This window comes from Psammomys obesus, unplaced genomic scaffold (genome assembly GCF_907164565.1).
Source record: "Psammomys obesus unplaced genomic scaffold, mPsaObe1.curated_primary_1811, whole genome shotgun sequence".
Lineage (NCBI taxonomy): Eukaryota > Metazoa > Chordata > Mammalia > Rodentia > Muridae > Psammomys > Psammomys obesus.
The window spans coordinates 4,098,106-4,116,061 of NW_026596234.1; the positions used below are offsets into that span (position 1 = coordinate 4,098,106).

The 17,956-nt window shown below is 48.5% G+C and overlaps 1 protein-coding gene across 1 annotated transcript; it reads right to left on the reverse strand.

Annotated features, from left to right (window-relative positions):
• Positions 1 to 267: 267 nt before the first annotated feature.
• Tubb1 (tubulin beta 1 class VI) lies at positions 268 to 7,886 on the reverse strand. Its single transcript, XM_055596198.1, has 4 exons — positions 7,830 to 7,886; positions 3,011 to 3,119; positions 1,456 to 1,566; positions 268 to 1,352 (listed from the first exon to the last, which is right to left on the reverse strand). The coding sequence occupies exons 1-4, from the start codon at positions 7,884 to 7,886 to the stop codon at positions 268 to 270; spliced, it is 1,362 nt and encodes a 453-aa protein (XP_055452173.1).
• Positions 7,887 to 17,956: the final 10,070 nt, after the last annotated feature.

Genomic DNA, 17,956 nt, shown 5'->3' on the forward strand with positions numbered 1-17,956 from the left:
AAGAAAGAAATGGTGCTCACTAACAGTAAATTAACTTACTTTTTTGAAGGGAAGAAGGAAAAATGCATTGGCTATCAAGCCCTGGCTAGTAACTTTGGGCAAAGGCCTTGTTGCTACCAGCCATCACCACCACACATACCACGCACACCCATGGTTCCACCCACCCCTTGGTTGTGCCGAGGTGAGGGCAGACTCCAAGGGCTACAGGCCAGCCACAGATCTTAGGAGACACATCTGAAAGTGGCTGTCCTATAGCTTCTCCCACAGCTAATATTCTTTATCTTCTGTCTCCATTTGTGCCTCCTCCTCCTCCCCACCCTCTTCGCGGTCCTCCAGCCCTGCTTTGGCATCTTGAAATTGTTGGTACTCAGACACCAGGTCATGGATGTCACTCTCAGCTTCCCCAAATTCGCTTATGTCCATCCCTTCACTTGTGTACCAGTGCACAAAAGCTCTCCTTCTGAACATGGCTGAGAAGTGCTCAGAGACCCTGGTGAAGAGCTCTTGGATGGCTGTGTTGTTACCCAGGAAGGTAGCTGCCATGTTCAGCCCCCGAGGTGGGATGTCGCAAACAGCCACCTTGACATTGTTGGGAATCCAATCCACGAAGCAGTTGCTGTTCCTCGTCTGAATGGACAGCAGCTGTTGGTCTACTTCCTTAGTGGACATCTTACCCCGGAAGATGCAAGCCACAGTCAGGTAGCGGCCACGGCGAGGGTCACAGGCAGCCATGATGTTGCGGGCATCAAACATCTGTTGGGTGAGCTCAGCCACTGAGAGAGCTCGGTACTGCTGGCTACCCTGGGCCGTGAGTGGAGCGAAGCCAGGCATGAAGAAGTGAAGGCGAGGAAAGGGTACCATATTCACTGCCAGCTTGCGCAGGTCTGCATTGAGCTGGCCGGGAAAGCGCAGTGAGGTAGTGATCCCACTCATGGTCAAGGACACTAGGTGGTTGAGATCCCCGTAGGTGGGTGTCGTCAGCCTCAGGGTGCGGAAGCAGATGTCATAGAGCGCCTCGTTGTCGATGCAGAAACAGGCATCGGTGTTCTCAATCAGCTGGTGGATGGACAGCACGGCGTTGTAGGGCTCTACCACCGTGTCCGACACCTTGGGGGACGGCATGACGCTGAAGGAGTTTAGGATCCGGTCTGGGTACTCCTCCCTCATCTTGTTCATGAGCAAGGTGCCCAAGCCCGAGCCAGTGCCCCCACCTAGAGAGTGCACCATCTGGAAACCCTGAAGGCAGTCGCAGCTCTCGCTCTCCCTCCTCACCACGTCCATGACATTCTCGATCAGCTCTGCTCCCTCTGTGTAGTGGCCCTTGGCCCAGTTGTTACCGGCGCCCGAGTTACCTTACAACCAGGAGAAGCGAGGAAGGGGGAAAGGTAAGGTGAGCAGAGCAGCACCGGAAGGTACCCTCAGCTCTTCCTGGTAGGAGCTTCTGGGGAAACCTACCGTGAACAAAATTGTCAGGCTGAAAGAGCGCTCCTAATCTGCTGGATCGGATGCTATCCATCGTCCCGGGTTCCAGGTCCACAAGGATGGCCCGGGGCACGTACTTCTTCCCTATGCAGAGGGATAGGAACGGTCAGCATATGGTTGCTTTTCTAAAAATTAATGTTTCATCAAAATGTATCCTTGGGATGCTGGTCCAAAAAAACAAAAAACAAAAAACAAAAACAAAAAAAACCATGAATATTCTAGAAGGAGCAGTCTTTGGCAGGTAGACATTTTAATATCTATGGTCATATGTGACCTAGCCCACCATGACATGAATTTGTAAAAACACCTTTTTAAGACTCTACTTGTTGCTCAGCGTGGAGACGCAAGCCTTTAATCCCACTCAAGAAGCAGAAACAGGAGGAGCTCTGTGAGTTTGAGGCCAGCCTATTTTACAAAGTGAGTCCAGTATAGCCATGACTACTCAGAGAAACCCTGTCCAAAAAAAAAAAAAAAACAAGCAAACAAACAAATTTTAAAAAACAAAACAAAAAAACTCCACTTCTCTCATTTCTCTCATTACTGTGTGTTTGGGTCATTGTCTCACCAACAACTCCAAGAACATAAATTCTCATCCTTCCTGTAAGGAATGACCGGCTAGCATGGGTGATTGTGGAGAAATTTTAATTCAGAACACGGCTGCTCTGGAAAGAGATCACAGCCAAAGATCTCCTAGGTCTCTGTGTTCTGGCTGGAATACAGACACGCCTTTAATCCCAGGAGTCAGGGGCAAGCAGATCTCAGGGACAGCCTAGTATAAAGCCATTTTCAGGTAAAGAAAAGCTTAGGTCCAGGTGTGGTGGTACATGCCTTTAATCCCAGCACTCAAGAGACAGAGGCATGCAGATCTCTGAGTTCAGGCAGTTCAGTTGGGTCAATGAGCTGAGAGGCAGTGCAGTGGAGTTGAGTTTGTAGCAGTTCAGTTGGTAGAATTCAAAGGCAGTTTTACTGGGAGAGTTTTACAGAGAAAGGTTGAAGAGAGAACAAGCTAGACACAAATGAAGACAGAACAAGCCAGAGAATGAATAGGAGCCAGAAGATTAGTCAAAGTTAGTATGAGGCCAAGCAAAGCAATTCAATCAGAAGCTGAGAGAAGGCAGTTTGAATCAGTCAGCTTGGAGAGGTGCTTTGAGCCAGAACGGTTGAGTTGAATCAGCCAGCCAGAGTTCAGAAAGAGCTAGAAAGGGTGAGCTTATTCAGCACTAAGTCTCAGAGGCTGAAAGCATCCTAGGCCTAAATTAGACTGTATAAAGGCTAGAAGCCTTCAGGACTAGGCTTAGGTTAGCAGATGGAGGCAGTCTGAGATGACAATTAAATCAGATGAATTAAAGTTACTTTAACAGGTGATTGCATCTCATTCTGCCCTGTATGCTGGAGTAGGACATTTGCTATCCAGATTCTGAAGTCCTGCCTGTCTGCCAGATTGGTGTAGGGACTTCATTCTGTCAACACTTAGGTCATTTTCTCTGTCCAGATGGTAGGCCAGTGCTAACCCAACAGCCAGACCTACCGTAGGCTTCGTTGTAGTAAACACTGATCCTCTCCAACTGAACAGCAGAAGCCCCGCAGTCACTCCCAACACAGTCGATGCCATGTTCTTCCCCAATCACCTCCCAGAACTGTAGGCAGAAAGAGGAAAATCAGTTCAGAGACCCCGAGCTGCCCTCTGACCTCCACACGCACACCACGCCATCTGTGCCCTCTCTTGCATGCGCTTGCACACTCACACATACATAAAAATAGATAGATAAATAAATAGGTGGAGAAAGAAAAAAAAATTAGAAAGGGCCCGATGGGGGTGTTGGTGCGCTGGGGGCTGCCTGACCCTGCCCAGCATGTCCTCCTAATCCCTTCTCTTCTTGCGTCCACTAAGTGACTGTGAAGGCTGTGCTCGATGCAGCTGAACTCCTGAAGCGAAGTATCAAACACATAAAACATTAAATTGGATTTTGCTATTAAACCCGGTGCAGTACAGCTGTTCCGTTCAGGTGAGGGAACTCAAATTTCATCTTGCCTCAGTCTGAGCTGGAGAGGCGCTGATCCCAGGGAATGAAAACAAACTGAATCCTTATTTGATGTCATGAGGCTATCTCCTTTCACTTTGGGGATTTTTCTTCATGAAATTCTATAACCAGAGCCAGCCTGTACAATTGGACATAATGTGTGCTTTGACCATCTGTCATAATCCCAATTCAGAATTATGTATAGCTGTCCTGAAACTGCTTGGACCATTCTATACTTCCAATCATACATACAGTTTTTGTTTGTTTTGTTTTGTTTGAGATAGGGTCTTACTATGTAGTTCTGGCTGGCCTGGAACTTACCATGTTGACCAGGCTGGCCTCAGAATCACAGAGATCTGCCTGTCTCTGCTTCCTGAGTGCGGGGATTAAAGGAGTGTGCCATCATACCTTGATGAGTAAAGCATTTTATTACTTTTTAATTCATTCATTCATTCATTCATTCATTTCTACACGTGTGTTTACTAATGTGTGCAAAAACAATCAATGGTAGTCAGTTCTCTCTATCATGCAGGTCCTGAGGATGGAAGTCAGGTCATCAAGCACACTGAACCATCTTGCCAGCCCACAGCATTTATCAACACAGAGGAAGCTCCCGGGATGGTCTCATTAGGCCATTCAGAAAATCTCTTATAGCCAAGTGCAGTAAAAATACATTCCCCGAAGTCAAAATCTCCAAGGGTATTTTCCCAAGCCTACTCTGTAAGTGGTGTCTCTGCCCATCGACACTTCTAATAAGAAGGCGCTGTGCTATAATGGGCTTTAAAGGGCAGAAGACTAAGTGCAAGGAAGTTCTGAGATGGTGCAGATGAAATGTGTCTCAGCGTTGTTCATGTGCATGTAGTCACGAGTGTGTACACATGTGCCTGACGGTACACGCACTTGCTTGCACATGCATGTGGAGGTCAGAGGTTGAGGTCCGGTGTTTCCTCAGTCACTCTTCACCCTACTTTTAAAGACGAGGTGTTCGTTGAACTGGAGCTCATGGATTATGATCCAGGGCTCTGCCTGGCTCTGCCTCCCCAGAGCCTGGGACTACAAACCCGTGAGCGCACACCCAGCTCTCTTTGTGGGAGTTTGGGATCGAAATTCAGGTCTCCTGCTTCCATGGCAAGAGCTTTAGCAGTGAGGACATCTCTTCAGCCTAGAATGTTTCTTAACATTCCTACAGGCCCGCCAAGAAGTCAGTGCTGGGACTCTAGCCACCAGATGGCACAATCCCTAAGGTGGCGGCGGTGGCAGCAAGGGCTGGGGATCCCCTATCCTTCCAGTCACTTCCTCCCCAGGGCCTCTCTCTCCACCTTATCATCTAAGGTCAGAGCAGTCTCCCTGACCCCTGCCCACCCCACTTCTCTGTTGGTTAGGAAGGTCTGATTCCTGTACCGTTTAAGGGTGACTGGTGGTTTGGGGGCTGTGATATTGTTTGCCCCAGGGCTCAAAGGCCTACAGTTCAAGGCAACCCAGCACAGAGAAACCAACCTGGCAGTACCTAAGGGAAGTGTTGGATAAAGGAAATGCAATCATACTCGGTGTTTTGTTTTGTTTTGAGCCAAAAAGAAGAACTAAGTTTTGTCATTTTCCAGACAATGGTGGAAACTGGAGATCATCATATTAAGAGGACTAAGCTGGTCTCCGAAAGACAAATATCACCTGTTTTCTCTCATTTGTGTGTGTGTGTCCTGGAGTTTATATACCATATAAAATCATGTAAGTATATACAAGATAAAAGTAGATGTGAAACTGGCCAGAAAAGAAACAGGATAATGGAGATTTGGTGTGGAGGAACACACTCAGGATATAACATAGATCTGAATAAAAATGTAAAAGTAGACAAAAATTAGAAAAATTAGAAAGAGCCTCAGTTTTCACAGCTGCGTTCCCTACAGTAGACAGCCATTGTCAGTCCCAGAGTCAGACACTACGTGGCCCCTACACACAGCGGGGTATCGCTCAACTCAAAAGGAAGGGAACCCGAACCCTGCTCCCACATGGATCCTCTCAAGTTGTCTGGAAGGGCAGCCATGTGCAGAGACCTGAAGCAGAGCGGCAGCAGTCGGGGAAGGGGTGAGAGAAAAATGCAATCGCCTCAACACGGCAGAGTTTCCATTTTATAAGTTGAAAGGTGTTTTGTCTTGATGGTGAGTTACACAATCTACTCAATGCTACTGAATTTGCATTCAAAATTACGACAAGGAAAATTTCAAACAACATGCCTTTCACCACACCCAAAAGCTTTTTGGATTTGTTTTTTCTTTTTAAAGCTGCATAACATTTCTCTGTATGAGTGATAAACAGAATGCCCTGTGTATCTATTTGTACATCTGTAGGTATTTGGGTTTTCCCTACCTTTAAGATATGTTTTTTTGTTTTTGTTTTTTTTTTTTTACATTTATTTTGTGGGTAGGGGGCACACATCGTGCCATAGCACACAAGTGGAGCTCAGAATGGAGCTTGTAGGAAGTGGCTCTCTCTTTTTATCATATGGGTCTTGAGGATTAAACTCAAGTCATTAGGCTCTCTACCCACTGAGCCATCTTGCTGGCCCCTGCTCCCATCTTTTCTCTACTGTGAGCGAGACTACTTTTCACTATTGTTAGTGAGACATCTATGAAGAGACAAAGGTCTTTAATACTGGTGTCTTAAAACACGTAATTCTTCAGTCTACCGCTCTCCCAACTATGTTTCGGCTAAAACACATAATTCTTACACGTGAAATTAATTTCAAATTAGCACAGAGAGCTCTTTCCATAGGTGTTAGAGCTCCATTGTTGATCTTAAAATCAGGAGTGGCGATTCTGGCTTCCAGCACCTGCCTTCCTGGTATTGCCCAGGGGAAGGAGTCAAGAGCCTCACTCAGAAGTGCAGCAGGAAGGAGAGAGTAGAGACAAAACCTCATGCATACGCTAGAATGTTGTAATATTTATCTCTGTATTTTCCTTTTTAATTTTCTGTTTCATACTAAGTGTTCTTTGTAGCATAAGCATCCCACCGACCATGGCTCTGAGAACACTGAGGAAAAGGGGGCAGAAAGAATGGAAAAGGCATCGGGTAGAGAGGCATGCTGGGAAAAGTCTTCTGGATGGGGCATGAATTTCTGACTACCTGTACCAAATCAAGCCAAGATTCATCAGGAGTCTAGCAGACAACACTGGCTAGACTCACTGAGTTATAAAAACATGTATGTGTTTGTGTGAGTGTGAGAAAGGAGAGGAGATGTGTATGCGTGTATAAAATTGTTAAAGATTTTTTTGTTTGGTTTTGTTTTTTGAGACAGGGTTTCTCTGTGTAGCACTGGCTGTCCTGGACTGCTTTGTAGACCAGGTAAGCCTTGAAATGACCAAAGAATAAATTTTTAGGTTTTTTTTTTTTTTTTCAAGACAGAGTTTCTCTGTGTAGCCTTGGATGTTCTGGACTCTATTTGTAGACCAGGCTAACCTTGAACTCACAGAGATCCACCTGCCTCTGTCTCCCTCAGTGCTGGGCTTAAAGGGGTGCACCGCTACGCCTGGCTTAAGAATAAAATTTTAAAAGAGCATTTTGGAGGTGGAAGACACTACAGTGATAGAGTATAAAAAACAAACAAACAAAAACCAAAAACCTTCCAGTAAGGCTCAGCAGGGTAAAGGAGCTTGCCACCAAGCTTAATGACCTGAGTTTGATCCCCCATGATGGAAAGAGAGAACCAGCTCCAGCAGGTTGTACTCTAATCATCACAAATGCATAGTAGCATGCACCCACCCTCCCAAATAAGTAACACAAATTAAAAAAAAAAAAAAAAAGAAAGCCCCACTTTGTAGACAGTTCAGGAAAGGAGCTTGCTGTCCAATCCAATGACCTGAGGGTCCGCATGGAAGGAAACCACCAACTCCCAAATGCAGGCTGGGGCACCATGCCTACACACACACACACACACACACACACACACACACACACACACACACATCACCACCACCACCACAGACATACATAGTCACACACGCAATTATAATAAACACAATTAACATTTTTAAAAAATTCCCCCAAATCGTCAGAAAACGCCTGAAACAAATGACTGGGTTTCGATGTGGAAAGCTCATTTCCAAAATGCTAAAAGCAAAATGGCTGCTGACCCCATTTACATGTGTAATTACAGGCAAAATTAACATTAATTAACACTCTAACTCTAATGGCTTTGCTAGAAAGGCCTTCTTTAATAAGCCTTCCAGTTAGCAGGTATTTGCAAACCTGAGAGGCCCAGCTTCCTCCCAGGAACCTGGACATCTGTGGGTTTGGCTGCAAGCTGTGGTGAACTGCTCTGGGTCTTCCTACCTTGGATCCGATCTGGTTGCCACACTGGCCAATCTGAATGTGCACGATTTCCCGCATCCTCTCCTTGAACCCAAGGGTCAGTTAGGTCTCAGAGTCTGGGAGAATCTGGATCACCAGCATGAGCTGGGCACAGTTTATTTCATGGTCCTGGTGGGACCAGCCCATCCAGAAGTTCTCCCAATTGGCCCAAGAGCATGTCTGTCTTAGAGTCCCACCCTAGGCCTTCCCTGCTTTCCAGTCAGGGTAAGAGGGGGTGTTCTCATCTCTTGAGCTGTGCTCAGTCATTTCCTAGATGAGTCGGACTGAGGCTTCCTCTGTATGGAAGGAACCTAGAGCTGGCCCCCTTTGACAGACGTGGTCTCAATAGCCTCTGGGCTACGTTGGTATCACTGACATCCATGAGTTTGGGGTGACATCCATGGCTGAATGGGGCAGCTGGAACCCACTCCAAAGGGCTTTCCCTATCCAAGTCACCATTTTGCTTATCCATGGCTTGGCTTGCTCTCTTCAACCATGCTGCCTACAGAGCAATTTGGGAGCCAGCCTCAGGCCTTGGAAATATGGCTGGACAGTTCTCCTTCTTACATTACAAACTTCAATAAGTAAAACAAGTACCAGTCTGGCAATAGCCAGCAAGCCCAACGATCGGAGTTCAAGCCCTGAAACCCACATAGTGGAGAGAGCTGGCTCCTCTAGGCTGTCTTCTGGCCTCCAAGCATGTGCTGTGGGGCAGATGCAGACACACACAGTCACACAGACACAGACACACACACACACACACACACTAAAATAAAATAAATAGAAAATACAGCCAGTACTTATAACAGTAAAATAATTATAACATAAAGCTTTCTTTTAAAGCTGACCAAAGCTGAAAAGGTGACACAGATATCTTGAGAGCTCAAAAAGTGGGTATTTCCTGGCTGGGAGGCTCATCACTTGCAGGTGAGCACTGCTCTTGCTGAGGACCAGAGCTCCGTGTCCAGCACCCAGGTCAGGCAGCTCGCAGCCACCTGTAACTCTAGTTCCAGTGACTCTAACACCTTCAGCCTCTGAGGGCATCTACACTCACAGGCACACTTACAACCCCCCCCCCCCCTCACACACGCAACACATGCACATCTAGTCATAATTAAAATAGAAGAAATCTTTTAAATCACCATTAAGAGAAAATAAGCCTTCTGTGCCTAAATCCATGGATAGGATTCCCAATAGTGCATAGAACAGGCATTGTGCTGCACGTCTATAATCCTAGCACTTGCAGGTGGAAGCAAGAAGATCAGAAGTTCAAGACCATCCTTGGCTACATAGTGAGTTCAAGGCCAACCTAGGCTACCTGGTCTCATTCTTTCCCAGAGATTAGACCTCAGAAACCTGATGTTGTGACAGGCCAGAGAGGCCATCTCATGGGCTATGGACCTAAGGGAGTACAGTGCTGGAGTTAAGGCTAGAAGTTTATGCTCCTGCTGTCTGCCTACCAGTGACATTGATGGGAACAAACCTTGGCACTGTTTCCCCAGGGCCTGTACAGGGGTTGTGGCCAAGGAATTTTCTTTAAGCACCATGGGCCCCCCAATGCACAGGGAAGTGACTGACGAGTTCAAGATAGGACAATAGCCTCTCCTTCCACAGGAGTTGAGTCAGCCTGTGGAAAGACCTGGGCTCTAAACCAAAGAGAAGCCCTGGGAGAGACCTTCTTCCCAGAGGGCCAGAGGAAGCACATAATTCTTCATTCTGACCAAGGTGCCTGTTTCTGCACCCCAGTCCCAGCAGGATTATACAGAAGGAGAGCTGCCATCATGGGAGAACTTGGGGCTGCCAACAAATCCAAATGCAGACTGAGAATATCGGATGGAACATCACATCCGCCTTCTGTGCCTTGGCCTTGTCTGTGTTATAGTGGCCCATGAGTGACAGGAGACACTCCACTGGGGAGCATGAGAGGCTGGCCACTGCCTGTCAGATGCAACCACAGAAGTGACAATGTGCATGGGACACTGAGCAAATTCATCAAGATGATGCTGAGGAGAAGCTTCTCTGCAAAGTCAGTATAGGCTTCACTTCTGTAGCTTTGAAGCCTTTTTCAGGAATCAGAATAACCACACAGTCTCAGATGTTCCTGTCCCAAGCACCTGACACCGAAGGATAAAGAGACTGTGGAAACTCAGGAGGTAGCCCAACAGAACTTGCTGTGTGCACAGAGGACCATAGTTCAGATCCCAAGAACTCATGGCAAGTGCAAGGTGGGTGTGGAAACTCACTTGCAGTCCAGCCCAGGAAGGAAGAGATAGGCAATTCATGGAGCACACTGGCTAGCAAGACTAGCTAGACTGGTAAGCTCTGGGTTTGGGTTGAGAGACCCTGCCTCAAAGAATAAGATGGAAGAAGAATGGAGAAAGTCTCCTGGTGCTACACATGTACACGCAAACATAGGAAAACATGCATATACCCCACAGGCACTGCCATATGCATACACATGAAAAAGGAAAATAAAAGATACACACAACTTAGACAAACACCTGTCAGCCTGTCATTTAGCGAAGCTGAGACAGGAGGATTACCACAAGTTAGAGGCTGACCCGCCTGGCTACATAACATAGTTCTGTCTCAAAAAATAATAAATAAAAGCCAGGAAAATGGAGGAGCAGGAAATGGTGCCTTCCACCAGGACTGACAACGTGAACTAGAGCCCCAGGGCCTCATACAGTGGAAGGAGAGGACCAACTCCCACAAGCTGTCTTCTGACTTCTGCATGCACTGCGGCATGTACCAGTCCCCCAACACGAAATTAATCTATAAAACATAATGAATTAAATAAGTGCCTGCAGAGGGCCAATGCAGAAGCCAGGATAGTCTCCAGCCTTGTTTTCCTTCACTCTTGATGTCCCTTTGCTTTTGGGACCCTGATGGCTCAGAGGCAGCTGCCTTGCCCTCAAAGCCCCACACATCTTCAGGAGTAGAGCGTGGAAATGTGCCCTGGCCGTGGGCAGCTCTTTGCTAATTACTCAGATGCATGCTGCCTCTCCATGGCAGCTAGGGACTGCTGGTCACACATAGGCTTTGAAGCCCTGAAGTGCCCGATACACAACAGGGTCACAACAGCGTCCAGTAAGTGCTCGACAACAGTTGGTCGAGTTTGTGTAGCCGGGCTCAGAGCGGCAGGGTTCCTTAAATCCCATAATGTGTTCTTTCAGGAGTGTGCCCTTGTAATGGTGGGTAGGGACACAGAGCTCAAGGACGCTTTCCTCCACCCCCTGAGAGGTGGTCTAAGTTGAAAGTAGAAAGTGTTCCAAGAGACTTGGCCATCAGGCTCAGCGGGGCGGGGAACGGCCACAGTGAGCTATTGTGGGAAGCCATGTCCGTGGTGGCCCTGGCCTCTGTGCAAGAAGCCTTGAAAGGGGCCCGTGTGGCTGCATGCTGCCTTGCTGTGTGGACCTCAGCGCTGGCTCCAACGACCCTTTTTGATCTCCCTGTGTTCATTCTTCGCTGTATGACCAGGACCCAGTGTGCTTGGGTCCCCCTGGAGCAGCCCTTACTTGAGCACATTCCTCTTGGTCATCTCAGTTTGCTCAGGGAGGGAAAAGCCTGGCTTCCAGATGGGCCCTTAAAAGGCTTTTCTGTTAATGGGGCAGTTGGCAAAAAGAGAGGCCTTGTTTGCTTTGATTCCTGTATCATCAGCAGTGTTTATTCAGTCTCGGCCCAGTGCTCAACTTTGGATGCTGGCTGCAGGGAGGCTGGGGCGGAGGCAGATGCTGGGCAGGAGAGGGCTGGCAGGCCCCCAGGGCTGCCCCTGAGAGGGGCCCATCTTCTCCCTGGCTGAAAATTTTTTTCATCTGCAAAAAAATGGATGTACAGTCTCAAAGCCACAAGACTTTGAGCAGTTAGCAGTATGACCAACCCCAACACTTCAGAGGTGTTTCAAGGTTCCCTAGAGGATGGCATGCAGCTGTCTGAATGGATACTACCTGTAGACGAAGCCTCCTGGCCACCCTTGATGCTCAGGGAAACGGAGCACTGAGTTGTACTGCCAGGGTTAGGAATACACACATAGAACTTGTGAAAAGAGGGTCATCATATCTCAGCCCCTCGCTTAGGAGGGCACCTGTTTTCCTAGGGAAAGAGCTTTCAATTTCCAGTTTGTTATATGCCAGTCAAGTGGTGAATGTATGACAACCTCTCAGACCAGTGGAGGCTCGCTGTTCAAGATGCAGGTGAGCAGTATTCCTCAGAGAGGACGGTGTTGCCCTCAGGTCTGATCCCTTGCCAGTCTAAAAGTGACCCCTTAGCCCTGAACTGTGGCGAGTGATGAAGCGTAGCCCTCTGCAATGAATGACAAAGCCATTCTCCGGCCCCTGGGGAGAGAGATGGCAAGGGTAGGTTAGCAATGACTGAGTTCAGGTGCAAAGTTTTACCCGATGCTGCTCCAGGGGGCACGGAGGGCAAAAGAGGTGGCCCTCTTTGTAGCATGCAAGGTGGGACGCCAAGCAGAGACACTGAGATTCCTAAACAGGGACAGACAGCCCTTCCCCCGCACCGCCTTCCCCTGCTGGCTCTCACAATCAGCAGGCCACAAGAAGATGGCTGTAGCAAACCTTTTCCTGCATGACTCTGGGGTCTATTATGGGAATGGAACCAAGAAGATAAGAAAACAGCAGTGTCACACTCATGACCCCAATCAGCCACTTACAGACTTCCCCTCCCCCCAGGAGCTGTCCCCAGGGGTCAGATGGAACTCCCCGACTCCCACTTGGCAAATGAAATTTAATGTGGAGCACAACAGCACTCAGGGCTCTCATTGATTTCACCCGCCCCTGATTCTCCACTTCGGATGCACTGAAGTTCCTTGAATAACTCAAGAGAAGATTGTTGAATTGCAGTGTTTGCTTATGATTCAGGAGCAGAAAATTTTCCTAATGTCTTAGCAAGAAAATGACATCCGAGAGGCCATTATGAGTGACTCAGTGGGTGTGGGCAGCCCCTCTGAAGAGCTGAGCTCGGTTCTCCTGCACCCTGTTTCTTTGCTTGTCTCTAACTCGAAAAGGTCCCAAGAGGAAAAAGTCATTTCAAGTGGAGAGGGGCAAGAACGGAACGGTTTTCTAGCTCTGCAAAGGAGCCATTTTGTCCCCCTGAAGCTGAAATGCCTGTGAGTTGCCCATACCACGCTGGGCTCCTCCTCATGCGGCCTACAGCCCCAGACAGACCATGAAGAAATCTGGCCACCTCTTGGGTACATTGAGCCTCTTGAGGCAAGGTTTCTCTCACTAACAGACAGAAATGTGTGCACATGTGGCACGCTCCCCCCGCCCACAGCACATGTGTGCATGCACGAATACACACACGGCACATACACATGCTCATGTACAGACACGAACACGTGCAGGTATGTGGAATTGCACACGCTCGTGCACACGCGCTTCCCAGAGCTTCTGGTATTCCAAAAGTAATGGATTTTGAGCCTTCTCAGTTGCACTCTCTGTCCCCCAAGGTGTGCAGCAGCTGATAAGCAATGATCAGTGGGGAGAACAGAGATAAGCTCACAGCCATCCGCACCTGGAGCCAAAACCGAACAAAAATTCCAGTTCTTCAAGCCCGGCGTGTGTCTGAGAGAGCTGCACCCCCAGTCTCAGAAATGATCTATTTACCCAGCAAGTATTATCTGAGGGGCCTTAGAAAAGATCCTGCCCTCCAAGGACATGGAGGTTGACAGGAGCATGGACTTTCTTTCTCTCTGCTGCCACCCAGAAGTAGGGAAGAAACTGACTCACCTCAACTTCAGAATGAATAGCTTGGCATGTCTTTAGACCCTTCCAGCCAAGGGTTCAGTCCAAGGTGTGAGAAGACAGGCGGGGGGGGGGGGTCTTCCAGTCAGAGATCCTGGAAGCCTTGAGTGCTCACAGCATGCTTCCTTCCCCCTTTCTGTACACCTCTTCCTAGCCAGACGCTTCATCCCCTGCCAACAGACCTCCAGCACATTACCTTCAAGTTAGCCCCTCTCCGTCCTCATCAGTTACCACAACCCTGTAACCCTTCTCCTAAAACTAGTGACAACCAGGATATCTTAGTCAGGTTCCTCTGGTTTTGATAAACGCCACGGCTGAAGTTGCTTTGGAATGAAAAGAGTTTATTTCATTATATAGGTTACAGTCTATCACTGGGGAAAGCCAAGGCCAGAACTTGGGGCAGAAGCTTGAAACCGAAACCATGAAGGAACAAACTGTCTAGCTTGTTTCCAGGCTCATGGTCAGCTGTCTTCTCCATGCAGTGTGGGGCCATCTTCCTATGGATGGGGCCACCCGTGGTGGCCTGAACCTTTCAATGTTAATTAGTAATAAAGAAAAAACTCCTCCATAGATGTGCCCCCAGGCCAAGCGGATGGTGGCAATTCCCCAGCAGAGGTTCCCAATCAAGATCAGCCATCACATGAGGTAGGTTGATCCTTATACTGCTGTTATGAGAGACCTAGAAAGTCCTCTGGTGGGCAAATGTGGAAAGGGAAAAAAGAAACCAAGAGAGGAATGAGGGACAGGTCTGGTGGAAGTGGCCTTAGGCCCTCATGTGGCAGTGGTAAGTGACAGGGACCTTCCCTGAAGCCTGACGGTCTCGCAACTCTTCTGAGACCTCCCTGCAAGTGTCCTCTGCTCTATCACAGCTGCCAGCTGTTTCCGTGTACTGAGGCCTGGACACACACATTCCTCCCTCCAGAGCAGCTGGTGGCTGTGGCCTCATCATTCAATCCTAGCTCACAGGATAAGAAAATGATTGCAAAAGATGCCAGTCTCTCAGCCTTCCTCTCTTTCCTTTCTCTCTCTCTTTCTCTCTCTGTGTATGCAAACGTAGATGTTCATGGAGGTTGTATGCCATCTACCTTGTTTTCTGAAACAAGGTCTCTCTTTGGCCATGAACTTGCCAATTAGGCTGGGCTGACTGACAAGCAAATCCTAGGGATCTGTCTGTCTCCGTCTCCCCAGCACTGGGATTACAAGTACGTCACCACATACTTTGTTTTTTTTTGTAGGTTCTGGGATAGAACTCAAGTACTTACCCACTGAGATCGCACCATCTCTAAGCTCATTCTACTTTCTGAGCCTTTTGATACATTTCCTTGGCAGAATACAAGCTCCTTCTCCCTGGGACCCTTCCCCTACCCCTCACCCCCGTGGGGGCTGGGCTGACAACAGAAGCCTGGCACATACTCAGTGCCACCCACCTTTAGAGAGCAAGTGGATTCTACCCCAGGAAAGAGATGAAGTGCCCCTTTGAAAGGCCTCAAGGGTGGATTCACGTGTCTGCTATACATACATTAGGTGACCAGCTGCAGGCAGCATGTTCCGGAAATAATGGCCTTGAAACCAACCTTCGGAACGTGACTCCAGGAAGCTACTTCCCCGGCAAGCGTGTGCCGACAGCAGGCCAGGATATGAAGCAAGATGGTCCTGGGAACAGTGGCAGGGTCCATGACGAAGCTGAGCCACCCAATCAGAGGGCCTTCTCTGCCAGATGTCTGTAAGTTAGCGCAGGCTTCTGGCCATTGACTGCAGGGATGGAGGGGAGGCCTGTGGCTGGTGTGGAGGCCATAGTGCCCTGCAAAACCAGCCTGCTTCTGGAATACTGTTAGCAGCCATCAAAACAGACGCTGTCTCCAGGATGTGGCCCCACTCAGGAATGTGCAATAATAGGAAATGTCTGCAGCTCGCCAGGGTGGGAGCCAGACAATACCACACAAAGGAAGGAGAGAGAAGATCTTGAGGCCACTCTGCTAAACACGAACTCCAGTCCACCCTCCCATTGGGTTAGGGAGGTGGGCTGACCCTGGCCTAACTCAAAAATACGCATGTTGTTCTTTATTAGGATAGGGGGGAAAATCAACCTTATTTTTAGAAATGAATAGTCTTTTGTGTCTGTGGCCTTGGATCATGTGTTTGCCAGGAGACTTTATGGAATATTTATAAAAGAAAATACCTCAGATTCTGATCTGCACCCAGGAGCCTCATGCTAAGTCCTGGCCTCTCTGCCAGTGCCATCTTCCCATGTGTGAAGAGGGAAAGTAGTATGTACCCCTTCCCAGCTGGGGAAGAATGAAGAATCAAAGCAGGACTAAGCCACCAGCTCCAGCCACACCTACCTGAAACTGCCATGATTCACATTACCTCTAAGAACAGCCCGGGGCACACTGCCAGCTACTCAGGTAAAGAACTGCAGAGTCGTTTCCAGAGACATGCCCAGTTCACCAACACCTGTTTGACTGTGCCCCAAGCCTGGGTGGCAGAGACACACAACGACTGCTCATAAAACAGCTTCTAAAAGCAACACGTGTGAGCAGGGCCTCCGAGGTAGGAAGGTGCAGGCTCTGCCCTCTGAATGAGCCTCCTTCTTTTCAGGCCCAGATTAGATGAGTCACTATCCGCAATATGACCTCCTTGACACCTGAAGTAGTGATGTCAAAATAGAAAACACCTTTCAGGCTGTGGCTCCATGCTTCCAGGCCAGTGAAGCGGTTCTGGGAGGGGGGTACTGCCACAGGAATGAACTCAGCCTCCAGCATGTATGGACCAGGGCAGAGGTAGACCCTATGTCCTCCACCTCCCAGGTCCCTTTATCCACGTGCCCCTCAGAGAATCCCTTAGGACCAAGGTTCTTCAGGGACAGCAGCAGGAAAATTGGAATTTGATTGGTGGCTCTTCCTGTAACAGAACACACACACACACACACACACACACACACACACACACACAGACTTGTGGGAAGGGTTCCCCTTTAGTGTGGACTTAGAAAGTGATAAGGCAGGGTGGGGAATGGGGACCTGAAAGCAAGGGTGGTTACACACCACTCAAGCTTCAAGGTGAAGAGCCCTTGGTGGCTGTGCTGTGCTGAATCTGACCGGTCACAAGGGTCTGAAATAACATACACAGTGTGAGTCATGGTCCCCACTTCCTTCTTGGCTTGAAAATCGTAGGCTCCCTCCCCTTCTCTCTAACCTACCTCTCTTCTCATCACGTCCCAAGTTCTTTAGGGGCAACTCCAATAGGCTTCAACTCAGCCATCCTGGACACTGTCCACCTTGCAAGCCTGTAATGTTGTAGCTCCTACCCCTACCCCTTTCAGCAGCATTTAGTGAGATTCATCACATAAATGCTACCTTGTGACAAGACCTGGTAGAGCAAGACTATGCCTGTGACCAACTGCAGGCCAGGCAGATGACTCTAAGATCATCATACCTGCTGTGTAATTTTCTGGGCCAAGGAAAAGTTGAACCCTCCCAGGCTTGTGGCTCTACATGACCGTGGGGGCCACATGTCCTCATGGCAAGTCCTTCATATCCAGACAGCGTCTAGTGCAGTGGATTTGCTGTGAGGATGCCAGAGCTTGCTCCCAGCACCCCAGAGCTGCTAACAGCGTGTGACCAGAAGAGCCGGTAAGCTGAGGGTATATTTGTACAGCATCATGATGCCTGTAAACCAACATAAAACATGGGTGTTCAGTCAGGGGCCTGCCTGCCTGCCTGCTGACTCCAGAACAATTGTACCGCCTTGGAATGTGTGGGTGGACTTTGCACAATCAAGACCCTGGAGGGCGGTGACAATGTCTGTTACTCACAGACAAAGTGTTTTCAGGGTTTTCCTTTTCTTTCTTTTCTGTTAATTAATTAATTAGTTCAGAGGTGGAGAGCACAGACTGCCCTTTTAGAAGAGCAGCAGTAAATTTGGGTACTGAGATGGGTTCTCAGTACCCATGTCTCTTGGCTCACAGCATCTTGAAACTACAGCTCCGTGGTGTTGGGCATGCTTGTCTGGCCTCCAAGGACACCTGAGGAGGAATCTTAATTGAGAACATGGCTGCTCTGACAAGAGATGTGATTCAAAGACCTTCGATGTCTGTGTGATATGGCTGGAACACAGATACACCTTTAATTCCAGGAAACAGAGGTAAGCACATCTTTGAGTTCAAGGCCAGCCTGGTAGAGAACAAGTTTCAGGTAAAGAAAAGCTTAGGTCCAGGCATGGTGGTACACACTTTTAATCCCAGCACTCAGGAGACAGAGGCGTGCAGATCTTCATTCTACCTAGTCAGTTCTATTCAGGCAGTTCAGCTGAGTCAGTGAGCTGAGAGGCAGTGCAGTGGAGTTGTTT